The sequence below is a fragment of the Kryptolebias marmoratus genome, linkage group LG3 (assembly GCF_001649575.2).
Source record: "Kryptolebias marmoratus isolate JLee-2015 linkage group LG3, ASM164957v2, whole genome shotgun sequence".
Lineage (NCBI taxonomy): Eukaryota > Metazoa > Chordata > Actinopteri > Cyprinodontiformes > Rivulidae > Kryptolebias > Kryptolebias marmoratus.
The window spans coordinates 27,757,045-27,773,283 of NC_051432.1; the positions used below are offsets into that span (position 1 = coordinate 27,757,045).

Below are 16,239 nucleotides of genomic sequence, written 5' to 3' on the forward strand. Positions count from 1 at the left end.
CATGAACTTCCTCAATAAACGACACCGAGAAGTTAACCTGTTTACAGAAATCCTGCTGGGTTTTTCTTTTTTTTTTTGGCTGCTCTTTTTGTTTAAATTCAAAACTTCCCTGCCTCTCTTCTTGTTCTGCTCTTGGGTCTAAAATGTTTTAGAAATCTAATAAATTTAATGAAATTCTGACAAGATATTTAGCATTCCTTCAGAAACATTGATTTGTTGCATACTTGCTCTCTTCTTGTGCTGCTTTTAGCTTGAGTTTTTCGACTTTTGGCTAGCATTTTGCTCCTTTTAGCTAATTTTCTGCTTCTTTTAGCTTTAACATATCTCAGTTTTAGCTCTTTCAGCCGAGTCGATCAGCTCTATTCACACTGCTTTTGTTTTGGATTCCTCCAGATAAATGGTTGCATCTAATAAAACAAACAAAGTGATTTCAGTAAAGTTCTGAGATTTATGTTTTCATGTTCATACGTTTTAATTTACAATTGTTTAAAGAGCTAAATGATTACAGAAGGGGTGTTCAGTTGGTTTGATCACATCTACGTACAGAACCTATCAGAAACAGAACAGCTGTGTCTGTTTGGATCCACTTGTGGACTGTTGACTGTTAAAATCAGTTTCCTGTGAAAGCAGCTCTGCACTTCCTGCTCAGACCTCACTGTCAGTCTCTGAAAACCACTTCCTGCTCTCAGGCTGTTCTCGGTTTGTTCACACCTGCAGGATATTTCTGAGTCCAGTGACTGCACAGCTCCTGTCAGCTGTAATTTGGTGGAAACACATTGAAAAAAAAAACACATTTATCTTTCCTTGAAACTGAATCTGTGCGGTAACATTATTATTTATGCCTCTTTTAAAAGCACATCTGTATAAAACCACAGAAGGTTGTCTTCATTTAAGGCCCTCTTCTGGTTGTATTCTTAAGAATGGATTGTTATTTTACGTCACAGCTGTAGAGCTGAACAAAGAAAAGAAAACACAGAGAAAAATAATGCAATATGTAACAGAAAAGAATTAATGAATTGGGCTGTTTCCAAAATGTTTGACACATAAATAAATGGTTCTGTCCTGTGTTGTTTTTTTCAGGAAGCTGCTTTTTGTTGACATCATGTGAGTTTATGGAAACCATCCACATGTATTATGATAATACTATTTAATACTTTATAACACTATGTTAGTAATGGAAAACTACAGAAGCTTCCCATCTGCACTTCATGGACTCATCTCAAACACATTGCCTGTGTATTTTTTTTAATTTGTATTGTACCACTTGAGAGATGCCAGCAGCTGGAGACTAATTCCTTGTTTTTTACACACTCGGCCAGTAATTCTGATTCTGAACACTCTCTGTAGAGCTTTTTGTTCTCCTCCACTAGATGGCAACAAAGCATCAAAAACCAGCTGCAGCACAACATGCAACTATTTACAGCTGCAAGAAGTGACCAACAGATGGATCATTGGAACATATTTTATCATCTTCACGTTCACAGCCAGTTTAGAATCACCTCTGTCTCACTGATGTTCCTTGAGGGCAGCTTACCCAGGCGGTAGAGAGGACAAGGAGTCCATCCTCTGTCCCTGCACTAAGTGTGGACCATTTTTGGACTGAGGGAGGAAACTGAAACACTGAGCACAGAAATTTATGTAACCAGGCGAGCCCCACTGAGATCACAGATCTCCCTGGACCTGAAGGTACCCTAACATGCTTTTAGCCTGTGGGAGGAAACCAGAGCACCTGGAGAAAACCCACGCAAACACCACACAGAAAGACGCCGGGGCTTGAACCCAGGACCTTCTTGCTGTGAGGCAACAGTGCTAACCACTTACCCATCGTGCTGCCGCGACGTTATGAAACTTTTCATAACATATCTGCAACTAAACCAACATACGTTAACTCCTAATTCTGTGATTTTCTTCTTCAATGAGCATTAACATTAACGTCCAAAAACGGCTTAAAAGTTCTTAAAATGAAACAAAAACTGAAATCTGCCGTTTTAAGTAACTTTATTGGGTGTAATGTTGGCTGAGGTCAGTGAACTGCCTCAGTCTCCTCTGAGCCCAACTCAAAACTGCAATTTCTGATCATTTAAATGAAATTTAACATTGAAAAGAAGTTAAATATCAGAACGGCATGAAAAGATTCAGTGAGTTAGGGGAAATCTCGATAAATACAAGCCAGTGTTGGACATGTTTGACCTTTGACCTTTGCCTGAAGGTACCGGTGATGACAGAGGCACCCCCATGATTAACTGTCGGCGGACGTGTTTTTGCGTCACGACCTGGCTGTCCTTTTGTTTGGATAGGGGCATTTTTGTTTGTTTGTTTGTTTTATAAACTGAAGGAGGTGTGTTTTCTCTGAAAGCTTTTCCGACCCGCAGTTCGCCCTTCTTGTTTCAGGAAGTCATCTCTGGGTGGTTTGATGGAAATTAGATCCGCTTTCATCTTCTGGAGGACTTTTTACTCAGATCGCTGAGAGTTTTTCTTCCTCCTGCAAATCAAGTTCTGCTCATCGTCTGAGAGTCGTTCACAACCCAAACTGCATGCCTTTAAGGTTAAACTTATTAGCTAATTTCTGTTTTTTTCTCCCCTAATGCACTTGTTTTTGTTTGGTTTGTTTTTTTAATTTTATTCTGGGCTCCTCCTGACAAATCTTCGCCCAGTTTGGCCTCATTTCCTCTTGAATGATCTGCTCTCAGCTGTTTTTCAGCTGAGAGCCATGTGAGCTCTGCAGTGCATGAGCGCACGTCGAAGCCACGCACAGCTGCTCAGGACATTTAGTAGCCAAGTGTCCCGTTACTCATCTGGCACTCATGTGCCCATTTCACAGCTGAGACTCGTTCTCTCCCATTTCCTGTTGTTTGAATTGAAAGTGATTTCCCAGCTTTGTGACGAGACGTGCAGAGAAGGTTTAAAGGGGGGCCGGATGGCCGGATGGCGTGCCACTTTTAATCTTCTGCATGGCACCAAAACCGAATTCCAGGAGTTTTATTTTGCTTTTGTCATGTATAGGCTATTAAAGAAATATTGCAATCTGAAAGTTGAGAACTCCTTTAGTTATAGTCCCACTTTATTTTATTTCACTGGGAACACTAAAGCCTTCCCTGTAAAAATACAACATTAATATCAAAATTTCTCACATTTTTCTCCAAATTTTGCACTGCCCACCACTTCCTTTTATTATTATTATTTTATTGTGTAAACGCTGATTCACACTGTTGTTTCCTGTTTTTTTTGCAACCGAACTACTTCTATACTTCATATTTCATAACATTCGGCTCATTCAGATGATGCTATGACCTTTGGTTTTTGTAACTTTTATACTTTTCAATATTTATATACTTATACTTAATACATATATTCTATTATTTAACTTTATTTAGTAATATTTTCTCCCGTATAAATAAATTGAGATCTCTTCAATCTTTAATTTCTTATAAAAACATTGTTTTCTTTTAAATCTGCCACAGCTACTGGTTCTATTTTTGTCTTCTTATGCTACTTTAAGCTTTTACCTGCCATTCTAAAAGTTTTAGCTTTTATTTTTGCTACTTTCAGATAACATTTACTGCTTTTAACTAATGTTTTGTTACGTTTCAGCTAGCAATGTGTTAGTTTAGCTTTTAGCTGACATTTTGCTCTTTTTGGCTTTTAGCTAGTGGTTCAGCTTTAACAACTTTAGCTTTAACAACTCATTATTTGCAAATTTCAGTGGTTATTGTAACAATTTTTTTGTTTTTACAATGGTTTTGTTTGGACATTAGCTTTTAATTTTTAACTGTCTGTTTAATAAAAAAATGTATTAATATTTATTTGCTAAACTGGTGATATTTTGTCATCCTGAGGCTGCAAGTTTGAGCCCAAGTTGCGTCAGGAAGCGTAAAACAGTTGCCAAATCTTCTATGTGAGTTCACCGTGAAGAAGGGAGCAGCCAAAACAACAAAATCTATTTGTTGAACTAATAAATGCTTAAAAACAAAGTTTTATGTCTGTGAGCTGCTACTAAAATAGTTGGGGAAATTTAAAAATGCAGACAAAACAAAAGCTCAGAACTCAGGGGGGACCTTGGGGGGGAGGGGGGGCAGCACTTTTACATGGTGGTCATTGCCCCCCCTGGATCCCCCTTTGGTGGCGCCTCTGGCAATATGATCTCAGGAGAAGGTTTTTGTTTTAAATATTAAACTAATATTTAAGTGTCCTTTTCCTCCATGCGGGCTGTGCAGCTGTGATATCTGGATTTACAGATTTCTCATCACTGCAAACATACGATATTAATCTGCGGCTGATCTGGTTGCATAATAAAAAAAAAACTGCAAACATTTTGTACCCAGATTTTTATTTTTTTATTTATTTATTTTATCAGCTGCAAAATCCATCACGGCATGTTCTTTGCCCTCTGAGCCTAATTTAGTTCGGGGATGATGATTAGTTTCAGCCTGTCCTCTGCTGTTCGTCCTTCACTCCGGCAGCTGCGGGGAGGGGTGTTCCTGAACGCACCACGGCGGGGTGGAAAAAAACCGGAGCTCACTGAACGGAGCGGGGAGGAGACGGGGGCAGAAATACCGCCGCTGTCCTCCAGAGTGAGAGAGGAGCTCCACACTTCACCGGCGGGGAGGACCGAACCCGCACCGTTTGAAACATTTACCCATCTTTTAGCCGTGACAGCCGTTTGTTTGTTGAACAGAACCCGTCCCCCCGCGACGGTGAGCTTCTAATGGCCGCTCGGTCCCGCTGCAGTTAGCATAACAGAGCTAACTGTGGCTAGCTAGCTGCGGAGCCGGCGAAGTGAGGAGCCGAGGAGGAATGGCAAGAATTCACACGGACTGCCCTTCCAGAAGACACCACGACTGACCAAACTAAACAAGTCCACGTTTGTTTTTCTCTCCGAGACACTGGTAAGCACTAAATACGAAATCTGCTTCAGTTTAACACCGGTTCGTGAAGTTAGCGCTAGCTTACGCGCTAGACAAGTAATTCTGTGACCCAGTTATTGTGATAAATCGTTCCGTTCGTATTATATTACACCTATTAAAATAAAGCAATATTTAACAAATGGGCATTAATTTGATAGCTATAATTTGGAGGTCTGTTAAGTAAGATTTGGTTCTCTGTCTTTATTTTGTTGACATATTGTTACGCTGTTTTGACAGGAAGTAAACATATTCGTGAAAAGTCCCTTTTGGCAGCAGGTAAAAAAAAAAGAAATCCGTGTGAGGAATTATGTTTTGTTTTAATTGCAAAGCTTTTGTAGGTCGGTTGGGAAGGAGCATTTTTCGGTTAAACCGGTTCTAAATGAACACTGAATTTAAAAAACGAACTTAAATATTTCTCAAATATTCTATTTATTCAAAACACGAAACCATTTCGGGATGTTTCTGTAGCTGCCACAGGAATTTATTTGATGGCTGCACTAATTAACCCAAGCAAAACACATCGAGTTTTAATTGCTTTGTTTATTTATAGGCATTTTTCCTAATTAAACATGTTGCCTAACCATAGGGGTTTTGGTCTTTTCTCCCTCTCTTAAAACACAGAAAAGTCTGTCATTGCATGAATGTAAAGCAGAGTCAGTCAGTTTTATTATTCTTTCCAAATCCTGAGAATTTAAAGATTTTTCCTTCAGCTTTGACAGCCGATCTTGTCTTTCAAAGAGTCTTTCTTGTAGTATATTCTGATGGAAAGGCTTTCCAGCTTGGTTGCACTGTTGAAACAAACTCCTCCGGTTTCTGTGTCAACAAAGGGGACATTTGTGCTTGGGTCAGGTGACTGGAGGACAGGACAGGACAGGACAGGACGCAGCAGAAAGTCCCCGACCACCTTGTTCGCTCAACAACGCTGTAACTTGAGTTGTTGGACGTCTTTGACTTAAAGGTACTCGTTGCAAAGTCGTAAAAATCAATCCTAAAAAATAATTGAAGGAAGAAACAAAATGGCCTAAGTGACTGAAACTAGGCGGCTTTACAACAGAAAATCCAACATTTTAGATGTTTTGGTGCGTATTTACGATTGGATTTCTCAATTAAAGGATGCAAATAAAAAGACAGCTTGAAATGGTAAACCTACTGGTTTAGAATGAATTATTTTTGTTTGTTTAAAAGCTGAACTCTTTATGGCGCTCCACCGGCCTGATTTTTATTTTGACAGTTGTCTTCCTCCTTTCCTTTTTTTGTGTTTTCCGTCTTTTCCGAGAGCCTATGCTTGTCTGATTCCACCATATTAGTTTACGGACACAGACTAATGTTGGCTGATCATGTGACTTTGTTGTTGAGCTTTGTTTACATTGAATGCAGACCTGCATTTCAGAATGGCATATGACTATGTCTGGAAAACTGTGGGAGTCACTTTTTCTTTTTTCTTGTCTTTGGTTTCATACTTTGCAGGAAGTACTTTTTAAATGGGTCTTAAAAAATCTTTATAGTGGACAAAAACTGCATCACAATGGCTGCGATTGTACAGAAATATCAGATTAAATATCAGCATTAGTGTGACGCACACCAAGGACCAAACAAAAGGTGCATCCCCAGGATGAGTAAAATGTAAGCAAACACTTTAAGGAAATAAAATGGCAGCTTCCAGTGACCTAAATCTGGTTACATGATCAGGAGCTGCAGAATGAAAAGGTCTTACTGAATGGTCTTGTTTTCTTCTGCCGTGTTTTTGAAGTTGCTGACTGATCCTGGATCATGATGGTAATTATGCACTGCTGTAGTTAAAGTGTTGTTTTAAACGGGACGCAGTGGAGACCCGTCAGTGTTCTGTCGGACCTAGCCTGGTTGTTAGAGCCCGCCTGTTCTGATCTGTGGCGGCCCAGAGGAGCAAAGCACAACGAAACCGGACAGAACGCAACAACGCCAAAAACACAGCTGGAAATTAGCAAATAACTTTCAAAAGATTTAAGAAAACACAACAACAAAACTGGAAAGTTTCAAAAGGCAAGTCAACAGAGCCAAACCAAAGCCCTGAAGTCCTTTTCAGTCGATGTGACAAACGTGTATGATTTCCTTAGTCTTGTTGTTGTGTTTTCTGCAGCGTGGCAGTGTTTTTGGCCTGTTTGGGGTTTTTGTTTTGCACCTCAGAGCCTCCGTTCTGATCCCTGTAGCTCCCACCCATCCTCGCAGACATGCTCCCACCGTTTCCCTGCAGTCAGACATGTATCAGCACGCTGAGCAAAAATTACGGCGAGCTCTCGGCTAAACATGGCACATGCACAAAATGACAACAAATAAAAATCCTTTTACGTGATGTGTTTGCTTCCACATCTGGAACATTCTGTTAAATGCTTTTTATGTATTTTTTTCTCTCTCTCATCTGGAGCTTGAACGGAGGCCAGAGAAAAGCTCTTGGCTCTGTTCAAATGTTTCAGCATGTGGTATGTGTTGCTTAAATTTTACATACAGAGCAAAACCCGCTTTTTAAAATTGATTTTATGAAGCGTCGTCGTGCTTAGCTGAGTGTATTTGTTTTCTGCCCAGTAGCTGTCAATGAAAAGCCTTCAGCAGTCGTTCTTTTATGAATGAGCAGGAAGGGATGCATTTATTGATGAGTGAGACCATCAATCACAGCTCATCCTTTTACACTAGAGCTGCCACTAACACTGTTTTCATTTTGATTAATCTAAACAATTTAACAACACTGGCAGTGTTATCCAACGTTAACCAAGGTCGAATTTCCTCCAACATTTATTCACTGGAAAACGTAGCAGACAGACAACCTGTCCAACTTTATAACGTATATTTAGCAGCTTAAACAAATGATATAGTCATTTAGTTTTTCCTGTCTCATCAGTCCCTGTGTGCTTCACTCTTCTGATGGGTAAAAAGATCTTGAGATCCTGCAGCTAGCTTGAAGTACTTCCACACTTCAGAACCCTCCAACCTTTCAAATCTTTTAGCTCTTTCTGAAACTGTCGCAGCTGCAGGTTTTGTTTCTGTTTAAGTGTTTTTCTCAGACGGAGCCAACAGGAACTCGACTGATGTATGCAGCACAGTTCTAGTGACGTGTTATTTTAGCTGAAACGTTAAAGAAATTAAATGATGGTCGTATCAATTAGCTGTTGATTAATTATCATAATCAGATGCACCCATATGATTCACCTTTCTTTTATAATTTCTGATCTGTTGCTGTTTTCTGACCAATAATTGTTTTCTTTGTTTGTTTTTTTTTTGTTCAGGTTGCTGGTGTTACTATAATCCCAATCATGGTGCAGAAGTATCAGTCACCCGTGCGGGTTTACAAGCACCCCTTTGAGCTGGTGATGGCGGTAAGTGGCTTTACCTATCAATTTTCTGTCTGCATGAATTTTGAATGCATGAGATGCAGAGTTATGCAACGCTGGTGAGTGGGCGCCACAAAGGTCACTCTCATGTTTTCAGATTGCTGTCTTTGAAGCCTGATTGCTGCGCCGTCCGTGCTGCTGACGTCTCTGATCAAACAAAATGACTTGAGGCTGAATTTTCAAATTAAGTAGAATAATAACTACGTCCACGGTCCTGCTGCAAAACAGATATTACCGTTTCTCTTGCTGTGGTTTTCCTTTTTTCACTGAATACTTGGTAGTTGAAGTGTGAAATCACTGTGCAGCACATTTGAACAATCGTCTGAAAATACAACACGGTTCTGCTGCCATGTCTAACAGAAATCCTGCAGAGACTTGGTAGTTGTAGTCCATTTGCAGCATAAAATATTCAGTGCCATGCATGGCTTTTTACAGCTGACTGCCTTGCTGCATGGTTTGGTTAAAGCTCTTGCAAAAAGTGCTCATGCCGAAAAAGATCAAACATGGATTTGCATTTTTGTTGTCTCTTTTTCTTTTTTTGGCCAGTTCTTTAAATGTCTTTTTCTGCAGCTTTGCTTCTGCATCATTTATATTCTCTGCTCTAAAGTCTTAATTTCTCCTTTTTTGGTGCTGACTTCTCCACGTCCTGCTGGTGCTCAGTCTTTAACAGAATGCTTTAGGATGAGAGTTTGTTAGACGGGTTCAGTGGAGAAAAATATGATCTTACTGTCTGAACCTCAGAGGGTAACATCTGTTTTTGTGGTGGGAGACGATGACAATACATTTCATGCGTGCAGATACTTAACCTGATTATACAGACAGCAGTTTCAGTCAGAGCATCTAATATTTCTGCTGATTTATTTAAATTATTAGTAATTATTTGGCATTTTGTCTGCAGTATTATTGCAGGTCCATTGCTGCATGCCGTCATGTGTTTTAGTACATAATGTTGCAGACCTGGACTATTTTCTTTAAATGGAAATCAGCTTTGCTGGCGAGAGGGAGGATGCAGGGAGGCTAAATCTCCTTAACGCTGGCTGGACTGAGCGGTGTGCAAACAGATGTCTATAAATAAATAGCTGGTACCTGAACCTAGGTCCACGTATGCTACCACAAAGGTGAAACAGTAATAATAGAAAGGCAGCGTTGCATGATTTTTAAGCTGGAGATGATAAACCTTTTGGAGATTTTGTTGCTAGGTCACATCTGGAACATGCTGGGTATTTTTAAACTGGGACAGGAACACATAAGGAGCACATTTGTCTTCTGTAACATAATAAAGACACAGCACGGTTATTATCTGTAGCTTTCCTTCGTGTTGGTAACTGGGAAAATGTTTCGTTTGTGACTTTTTCTCTGCAGGATTTCTGCAGACGCTGCATAGCAGACTCGGTGGTGCGTCACAACACTCACTGGCTCTTTTTCTCGTTGCAAACCCAGAGAAACGTCTCTGCTCTTACTTCCTCCATAGCTGCTCTGTCACGATTGCAGCTTAACAGCAGAAAAACAGACTGGTTTGTAGGGAAGCAATCACATGATACTGTGACCTGACAAGAAATGGCTTCTCCAAGCCAAGACTGCTTTCAGTTTTTTCCCCTGCTTTACACATTGGGCAATCAGTTTGAGTATTATCAGCACAACGCCACACGTACGTGTCTTTATGTCTTCCTCTGGTTCTTCTGTCGGACATGTCTTAAGTCTGACTTTCCTCTTTTTAAGCTTTAAATTAATAAATTAAACACTTTGCTTTAACGATTGCGGCACTCTGTCTCCACTTGAACTTGTTTGGATTCTGTCAGATCTTTGAAACATCTCTTTTTCTAATTTTAGACTAAAAACCAAGCTTGCATTCCCCTGTCTAAGCCTTTGAATACATTCCTCCAGTCTATTTGACATGCATTGGCTCCTCATTCGACCCTGGGGAGGCTCTTTGCTCGCTGAATGGTGCTATCAAAGTTTTTCAACCTCTGGCTAACGCTGCTGAAGCAGAAGTGTACTCCTCTTGCGTAAGCGAGGCTTGGATCTCAGATGCCCTTCAGATGTTTTTGTGCTGCTGCACTCAATGTTCCCTTTTCTCAACTTGGTATTCTTGGTATTCCTACTGCTGACAGCATCTGGGCATATTTGTCAGTCATCATTTGGCAGGAGAAAATTTGATGGGTTTTACGATCTTTTTCTTTCCTCCCTTTAATTACTGCAACGGTATGGGATACCTTCTGTCGAATGTCTTTCCGTCAGATTGCCCTTCTTTACTGAAACTTGTATATTTTGGGTATTTCACCAACTAGTTTTCGAGAGCCGACATTCTGAGAGTTATGAATTAAAAGAAAGCAACAGTCCAGCTCAGATGAACCTTTTTTAGGTCAATCTAAAGGTGGCGTCTCATGAGAGTGGGACCTGAACAAAAACAATTTTGAATCGATTCTTTAATGTTAACATCATGTAACTTTGTGCAAAAGGCAGAACTCTGAGGTGCAGCGCCCGGACTGTGCTCAGGGTGATTTTAGATGCACTGATAGTCGCTTTGCAGACTTCTGAAACCACCTCTTGCTGCAACTGTTTGAGACTAGTCAGTGCCTGAGAATTGAAAGGAAAAAAAGATAAATTTTTGCTTGCAGTCTCACAGATTTCTGAATGCTTGCAGCCAAGCAACCAGTGAGTCATGCGGCCGTGTTTTGCGTGGCCAGTCTTTTAAAAATCATGGCTTTTTTTCATGTTTACAGCTTGCAAAACTGTATTCTAGGCCATTATTTGTTTCCACTTTGGGAGCCACCCCACATTGAATCATAAATCTGCTGGAGTGCACTTTCGAAATGAAGATGGGCAGATTTGAAACAGCATTTTAATAAATGTTATTGATGTGGTCTTGAGACCCGGACATGTTTTCTGGCAGAAAAGAGGTTTGTTTGAGCCCACAAAACATTTTATCCATATTAAATGCTTTACTGCATCACAAATGTTGTTTAATTTCACACATAAGGAGCAAAACTGTATTTTTTTTTTTTTTTTAATCCTCTCTTTCTACGGCAGTCCCTTTGTCTCTGCTGCATCTCAATAACAGGAAATGTAGTCAGTGCTGGTGCTGCCATTATCGCTGCAGTCCAGTGTCAGAGCCTCGGGTCCGTCCTCAGGGAGTCTCAGTGGAATGTCAAAAGCTCAACACAACACCCCTGTTGTTGTCGTTAGCCTGGGGAGGCACAAGCTTTTAATACATGAAGGACTTCAGTAGCCAGAAGAGAAAAAGAAACGCATAAAAAACCAAACAGTGAGTGTATGACTACCAACTTAAATTCATCCCAGCTGAAGGTGATGAACAACAAATACCCTTAACTTCCCTGTAAGCAGTGAATTAATATTCATGTCGCAGAGAAGGAATTCAATGAATTGGAGCCTAATGTTTGCCTAAACTGTTCCATGGAAACGTTTTTGTTTGTGACTAATCCGTGAGGGCAAAGTGCTTTCGTCCTTCCTCCGTTCCAGTACAGTTTCAAGAGAATACAGAACAGGATGTACAATGTTAGTGTAACGTCTGCTGGGCTTTACCGCACCATCAGCAACGGTGACTAAACTTTCTTAATCAGTTGCAGCATACGTCAGAAACTTTGTTTTTTATGACAAATGTGTGAATTTTAAAACATTCTGGGTTGTCTTCATAAAAACTTGCTAATAAAGCATTCTGAATGACACAGAGCAGAAATAAAAAACTAAAAAACAAAACCCAGTTTTAGATGCATATCTGGTTAAACCTTTCCTACAAATTCAGGCTGCAGCTTCCCTCCTCATGGGGTCACATGAAGGAATTTTTATGGTAAAAGCTGTTATTTCTCTCATCTTTTTTTGTTTTCTGTTACTTATTGTGTACAACACAAAGGACAGTGGAGCCTGTTGTTTCCTGTGTAGCAAGCAAGAACCAAAGGAACATTAATAAGGCACTTAAGTGTTTGTGTGACTCAGACCCTTTCACCTTATATTCTTTGTTTCATGTTTGACATTTAAATAAAAACGGATAAGTCTGTCCGAATCATCGGATGTACCTGCACAACTGACACAGTTTTGGAGTCGACTCGATTCAATATGACTGCACAGCTAACTGACCTTGGAAAACAAATAAATGGCTGTAATTTAGTTTGGTAGTAGCTCAGACTGATCCCCAACGCATTACGAGAACAGCAGATTGCACAAGAGCGTAGTTTGGTGTGGTAATAGCTGAGACTCATTCTCCTCACATGCTCAAAGACTTCAGCATTACCTGTTGGAGTTGACCTAGTTTGTCTGTTAGCAAGATTTCTCATGAACTACTGGATGGATTTTAATAATTGGATGCATCTGCCCTCCCCCATTCCTCCCCCAGATGCCCTTGCTTCATGCTTCCTGTTGCCTGCATCACTTCTGTGGTTTCTCTGTTTTCAGGAACTCATTATTGAAGTGTCGGCAAACAGTGAATATAAAATGACCCGTCACATTGTACAGGAAATGCTGCCTCTTTCTGCTTCTTTTATGCAACATTAAGATAATTCAGGAAATGACACGTACCCAGTGACTGCTTTGCCTGAATGATAACACTGAAAGTCAGCTGGTGATAATGACACTCAGATATGTCACGCAACATAAAGAGACGACAGAAGACATGTGGTTAATGAAGAGTTTATTCTTTGGTGGGTTTTGGTCAAACAGATGGTGTAGAGCAAGTTTTTTTTTTTTTTTTGCTCTTTAGACCTTCTGTTGCTTTTATGGTTCATCTGTGGCACAATTTTCTAAATGTCATCTCGCCAGCATGTTGTTTTTTTCTGATTACAGCCATGTCGATGTATCTAAACTTAGCTCATCCTACTTTCCCCCTTTCCTTTGTCTAGCCTGGCTCTCTGCAGATTGGGCCTGCTGGGGTGACATCCTGTCTCACCATGTCCTGACCCACTTATGTTCAGGTCTGGTTCAAGGCTTTTACAGTCCAATTCTCTGCTGCAGAAGCATCCCGGGCTTTATTCTGTTGATTTAATCCGTTACTGAGCTGTCGGCTCGTCTCTAACTCACTTCATGGACTCACGTTTAGAAATGTCTGCTTACACAAGCTGGCACTCTTCATGTTTTAAGAGGGAAATTGGGTCATTTTTTTTTTTGTAATGGTAACATATTTCCATTGAAACGTAGCACAACACTAATGGATGACAACTCATTTATACAAAGTATTTAAACAGATCTCCTCAGGGGACGTATAATATTAAGATACGCATTTTATGAGCCTGCTTTAGTGAAATTCTTCCTTGTTTAGGTCTGTAAGTATGCCTTTATCAGTTTTTTCCCTCCATCATTTTGCTTGTCTGTTTTAATTCAGAGTATTTCCTCCCCTTTTCTAAATCAGTCTTGTCGGCGCGTTTCCTGCAGCATCTAATTCACTTATTCTGTCAGACGATGTTTGCCAGAAACAATGAAGAGTTACGATCTGAGGCAGGCAGAGGAGCTTATCGTGCAGAGAAGTGATGCAGAGCCGTACGGCCACGTGGCTTCAGGAGCTGATTCCATTCATCCTTTTCTCTGCTGCAAGGTTGAGATGCTGCTTCAGCTCCCCTCCCCCCCTGTTTCCTCCTGTCCGCTAGAAACCGATGGATGTGTGCGCACATATTCTTATACAATTCAGCCGTTAGCGCGATTTTTCACTGCAGTCATCCCGCGCTGTGGTGACTCAGAGTTCAGCAGGAGAGTGTCTACATTATGCTGCGACAGTTTCTGCCCGTGTCTTCGTGGGTATTGGTCGAAGCTCGTTACTAAAATCTATTTGAGTGCAAATGAAGACCAAAATATGTTTCCGAAACGACCTTTTCCATACGTTTTCTGACCTTCCATCCCATTTACGTCAACATTTGCTGAAGGAGTCTGCATCCTCAAACAGCATCGGCAGATTTTAAACAGAAAGCAGACACTTTAATTTGGAGCAGTGGTTTCCAAAGCTAAGGTCTGTACCATATTATATATGAAATCCCATTAAGGTGATCTTGTAATTCAGTTTAAAAAATGACTGTTAGTTATGTAGTTTGACCACAATTGTCACAGGACATTAAAACAGTAGTCAGAAATTATTAAAAAAATTCTTAAATCTTAGATTTATTTGACTTATTGAGAATGTTTGTATCCTTTAACCAGCAGAAGTTGGGGTCACGAGTCTCACTGCTGTTTTTGTGGGTCAGACTCTAAAACATTTAGGAACCACTGATTTTAAAGTAATATAAATATGATGTGCCTAAAAGAAGGGTGGGAAGAAAAATGGCAGCATAAATCACCTATGCCCCAACTTTTTGTCCTTCCAAGAACTCCTTTTTATAAATAAAATTCTCATTGAACTACATTCAGATATTTCAGATTGTGTTTAGGATCAGGATTTAACGTAACGTTAATTAAACTCACCAAAATGAGTCATCAGATGCTGATTTTGATATAGTTTTAGGTTTTGCCTTTTGATTAACTCTCAGACTTGAAGTCTTTAAGTGAAAGTGAAAACCCTAAAGCTTCATGGCTGAACATTTCATGGACAGACGTTCGGCCTCCTGCTTTGAATTCCCCGGTCCGCTCATGTATCCAGTCACACATGCCCAACCCGGCACCTCGGTGAGGCATGGTCCGCCAGACGTTTAGGGCCTTACGTTTATGTAAGGTTTGCACTCAGCAGCTCGTCCCCGCCTCCCTCCGTGTTGGTGGTTCTAGACGGTTCTGCTGTTACAATGCAGCTCACTGAAAGGAGATAAGTGGGCGGTATGACACGCAGAGACCAAGGGCTCTATTGTTTTGTCCTTTAAGCCAGAAGCTTGTTCTTTCTGCTGCTTCTAATCATTTCCACCCCTTTGCTTAGTGTTTTGATCTCGACAGAAAGATATGGTGCTATGTTACCTTTTAGAATTTGCTATAATATACTCCTTAACTACAGCATCTTTTTAAATATAAACGCAGTTAAATTGACCTGTTTTACAACAAGATGGAGGGAGAATGCCATGTCAACATAATTTGAGACTTCTGTGGTCCAAAGTTGCCCAACTGGTTGGCCAAGCTTTAGAGAACTGAAATATAAAGGCCCTTTTTTTTTTGCCCCTAAGAGTGGTTTTTATTTACTTTACCTCACGTGAGTGGCTCACTGTTCTTTTGCTTTGTCTTTGAATGTTCATGTAACGTGAACTAGTGAAACTCGTATTGAAAAGCATAAAAGGCTTGACCCGTTTAGCAACTAAACCTGGCAGAGATATCTGTTCAGTCAGGGTTTGATTCATGAGCGGAAATTAAATCGTATTCCCAAGAAAATCTGTAAGAAGCTGTAGAGTTGTTCTTCATGTTTACAATCATGTTGGGCTGTTTGCTGAACAGTCATAGAAAACAGAAAACAGATACTTACGCAACAGAATTTAATTAGATTTAGGGATTGAATGTTGTGTTTGTGATTTTTGTTGTTCCTGTGCTGCAGAATTGGCCCACTCCGGTGTTTTTAAATAAAGCTTTAACATCTTAAGACTTTGCGCCCCTTTGGCAGCACGCCTCTGTGTTTGGAGTGAAGCAGTTTAATGTCCTGCACTTCTTTCAATAAACTGATTTGACACGCTAGATGAAATTAATCTCAAGATCTGCGTGTATGTGTTGGGGAAGGGGTTGGCTCTTACAGTGGACATTTTGTGACCGACATGTTTTCAGAGAAACTGTGGCAGTGGAAGCAGTCGTATTGAGAATTTCAATCCATTTATTGCTTCTAAGGAAAGGCTTTTATCCTTTGTTTTGCTAGTAAACCACTGAGGCTCCTGCTTTTCCAGGTAATGACAAGGTTTGGCTTGTAACATTAATTTTTGTATAAACACATTTTTATTTAACCCCGATGTTTATTTGTTTTTACCCTTCACGGTCTTTTCAAACCTCATCTCCGTCCCTATTTAGGATCTTTTTGTTTGTTGCTTCGCTTGTTTTATACACCTCAGATTATGGAAACAAATTATGCCACAGGC

At 40.2% G+C, this 16,239-nt stretch overlaps 1 protein-coding gene across 2 annotated transcripts in view; it reads left to right on the top strand.

Moving 5' to 3' along the window:
• Nucleotides 1–4,515: 4,515 nt before the first annotated feature.
• The window catches only part of si:dkey-237i9.1 (SEC14-like protein 1), a 28,745-nt gene continuing 17,021 nt past the window's right edge, over nucleotides 4,516–16,239 (top strand). The window contains exons 1-2 of one of the 2 annotated variants that reach the window (XM_017436861.3): nucleotides 4,516–4,886; nucleotides 8,162–8,251. In XM_017436861.3, coding sequence (XP_017292350.1) covers nucleotides 8,189–8,251 — 63 coding nt within the window. In that variant the 5' untranslated portion in view covers nucleotides 4,516–4,886; nucleotides 8,162–8,188. The remainder of the gene's footprint in view (nucleotides 4,887–8,161; nucleotides 8,252–16,239) is intronic. The other variant, XM_017436862.3, reaches the window with a different exon arrangement.